At 35.9% G+C, this 2782-nt stretch overlaps 1 protein-coding gene across 1 annotated transcript; it reads right to left on the bottom strand.

The window, feature by feature from the left end:
- Window positions 1-380: 380 nt before the first annotated feature.
- On the bottom strand, window positions 381-911 carry LOC121791979 (BTB/POZ and TAZ domain-containing protein 1-like). The gene is made up of 2 exons (XM_042189774.1): window positions 718-911; window positions 381-523 (listed from the first exon to the last, which is right to left on the bottom strand). Exons 1-2 carry the CDS (start codon window positions 860-862, stop codon window positions 396-398), a joined length of 273 nt encoding a protein of 90 aa, XP_042045708.1. The 5' UTR covers window positions 863-911; the 3' UTR covers window positions 381-395.
- Between the last annotated feature and the right edge of the window lie 1871 nt (window positions 912-2782).

Genomic DNA, 2782 nt, shown 5'->3' with positions numbered 1-2782 from the left:
CACAGAGTAGACATGCGACAAGGCTAAGAGGTGGATTCCATAGCTCTCCATATGCTCATCGCTGCACCTGAAATAAATCACACCGGAAGGGCAATTTAGTAAATACAGTTTGACAGAATTCCAAGTTCCTGTGATGTTGGAAACTCTGTAATTCGCCGCGCCTACCAAAACAGTAACTCGAATCAATAAAATATCTACAATCCACCAACTAAGAACGCGGATAATAAGCCACGTGTCGAGGAGGTTGTGAAATGGACGGCGGATGTGAAAATTATTGTTTGTGCTTCTTTAATTGGTCGAATTTAAAATTATAGCTTGAGAGTTGGAATAGCTTTTTGAATATAAAAAAAAAAGTAAAATATACATATGTTGATTAGAACAACAAACTTACTTATTCAAATAGAGAAACGGAGGAAGACATGGACGGCGTCGTACGGTACGCCGGAGATCGTGATTTTCCGTTCAGTGCTCCGGTGCTTCTCCGGCCTCTCGATTATGCTCTCCAGCACCGCCGATGCTGATGCCTGCAAATTTCCCCACTTATTAAAAAAATGCCACAATTTAACAATTCCGATCAAAAAACAGAGATTTGTGTTAAAATTGAATGCTCTGGAATTCAAATCGAACTAAAGTGAAGTGGAAAACGATCCAAACACACAAATAGAACTGAATTAAGCTGATGAATCAACACAATTGAAGATCAGAGAGTAAATTTACCCAAAATCTTAGAGTGCGCCGGAATTCGCTGACCGGCGGAGGTGAGGACGAACATATCCGGTTCCGGCATGTCGCCGGCGCCGGCGTAGGGAGGAGTGTATTTGAGTCTCATTTTGCCGGAAAGTTTCTTCTTCAGCTGCACCATGATTAATAAAATACTAGTTTTTGAGGTCGCTTTTTGCGTGGAGAGATTGTGATTTGTGAGAAGGAGAAATGAGAGGATCGTATTTATAGGCGACTCAAAGCTTGACCCGGTAACCCGGACCCGGTTACGCCTAAATGAAAATGTTTGGCTTCCACGCGCTGTCGGGTCGGGCGACTTCGTTTTGGTAGGTAATTTGGTCAAAGACTCTTCAATGTATGTAGTAGATCACATTTAATTTAATTTAATTTAATAAAATTAATTCTTTGATTGGATATTGGTGGGATACTATCTTGGAATTATTTATTTTATTTCAAGTAGAATAACATTTTGCCTTCAAAATTCGTATACTACTAGAAGTGGTATTCCTTGATGTTTCCTCGAATTTTCAAAATAGTAATTTGATTTTGTTTGATCAGTTATAATTGGCTTGGATATTATAAACCTTATTCAAGTCAAACATTAGTGTTGCTCGATAATTTGGTTATAAACATATATTTCATTGGCTACTTTAAAAAGTTAGCATATAGTATATCAAAAGAGCTACTCCAACGACTAACAATTATTACAAGTCAGCAATTGTCTTATGGGACATTTCTTTTGGTGAAATGGGTGGTAGACACCCACAAAACATATTAAAAAAGTAGGACTCACCCACAAAACATATTAAATTCTTTAAAACATTATCATCCAGATGGAACTGATCCAACATTAAGTTTTTCTCAATTTGCATCATTAACATCTAAATTTTAAAACTTCACTATACTGCAATTTCGATGCATATATATGAGCAGGATTTAGATTCAAAACAACCAAACCGCATTCAAGTATTCACAAATTCGGGCTTTCACGATTTGGAATTTTTCTTGCATAATTGTAGTAAAATTATTATTCAATTTGCATAATTTGAAAGATGTGAGATTGACCAAAAGTCAACCACAAATTAAGATTAAATAATACTCCCTCCGTCCCAAAGAAGATGGCACACTTGGGAGATGACACGAGATTTTAGGAGATGTTGTTTTGTATGTTAAGTAGTGAGAGAAAATATAATTTTATAATTGATGCGAGATGAAACTTTTTCCAAAAGAGGAAATGTGTGACATCTACTATGGGACGGGGGTAATTTTCTCCTTTTAAATTCATAAAAATCAAAATTATTTTTATATATTTTACATACTCCACATAAGTAGAAATCTCTTGAATGTCCCTTTGGAAACATCAATAACTCTATTAAAAATCTTGATTAGATATAAAACAAACCTAATCAACTATGCTAGATCTCTAACTAAAAGATAGGATTAGGATGTATTATTAATATAGTGCTAATATAAGTCATAGTGGGTTCCAAAATTTTGACTTGAAATACCCAAACCACCCTTGGAAGTTCCAAATTGAACTAATTAAACCCTAGTAGATTTTTTTATAAGCAAAAAAAATTGAATTGTGGATAAGAGTGGAAATGGGGAAGGGTCAAATATGAATAAACGGCCTTTTGAGTTGAGAAGCGCCTAATATAAATTGGCCTTGCCCCATATTTAAATCCACGTGTCAATCTAATCCCTTTCAACAGCGCACTTTCCAGCCTGTCTGATTCTTTTAACATAAAAAATAAAAATATTTAGTACATGTTGGAGCTCTAGGGCCACGTGGCAGGAAAAGGCCATTTCCCACTTGTGAAAAGTCCCAAAATTGTTGCCGTGGACGATTGGGGTCAAGTGGGGAGTAGTAGATTGAATTTGGGTCATTACTTATTGGCATGTTTTGTTAATGGTAACCATAGGGTTATGAATTTGATTATGAGGTGTTTGAGAAGTCAAGTACACTTGATTAGTAGTGATGGATTGTTTGGTTCATGTTTTGTTACTTTGAAAGAGTGTTTGGTGGGTAAAGTAAATACGTCTAATGTCGGTTCAAGATCGT

The sequence above is a fragment of the Salvia splendens genome, unplaced genomic scaffold, assembly GCF_004379255.2.
Source record: "Salvia splendens isolate huo1 unplaced genomic scaffold, SspV2 ctg986, whole genome shotgun sequence".
NCBI classification, from domain to species: domain Eukaryota; kingdom Viridiplantae; phylum Streptophyta; class Magnoliopsida; order Lamiales; family Lamiaceae; genus Salvia; species Salvia splendens.
This window is presented reverse-complemented; position numbering and strand designations above follow the sequence as displayed.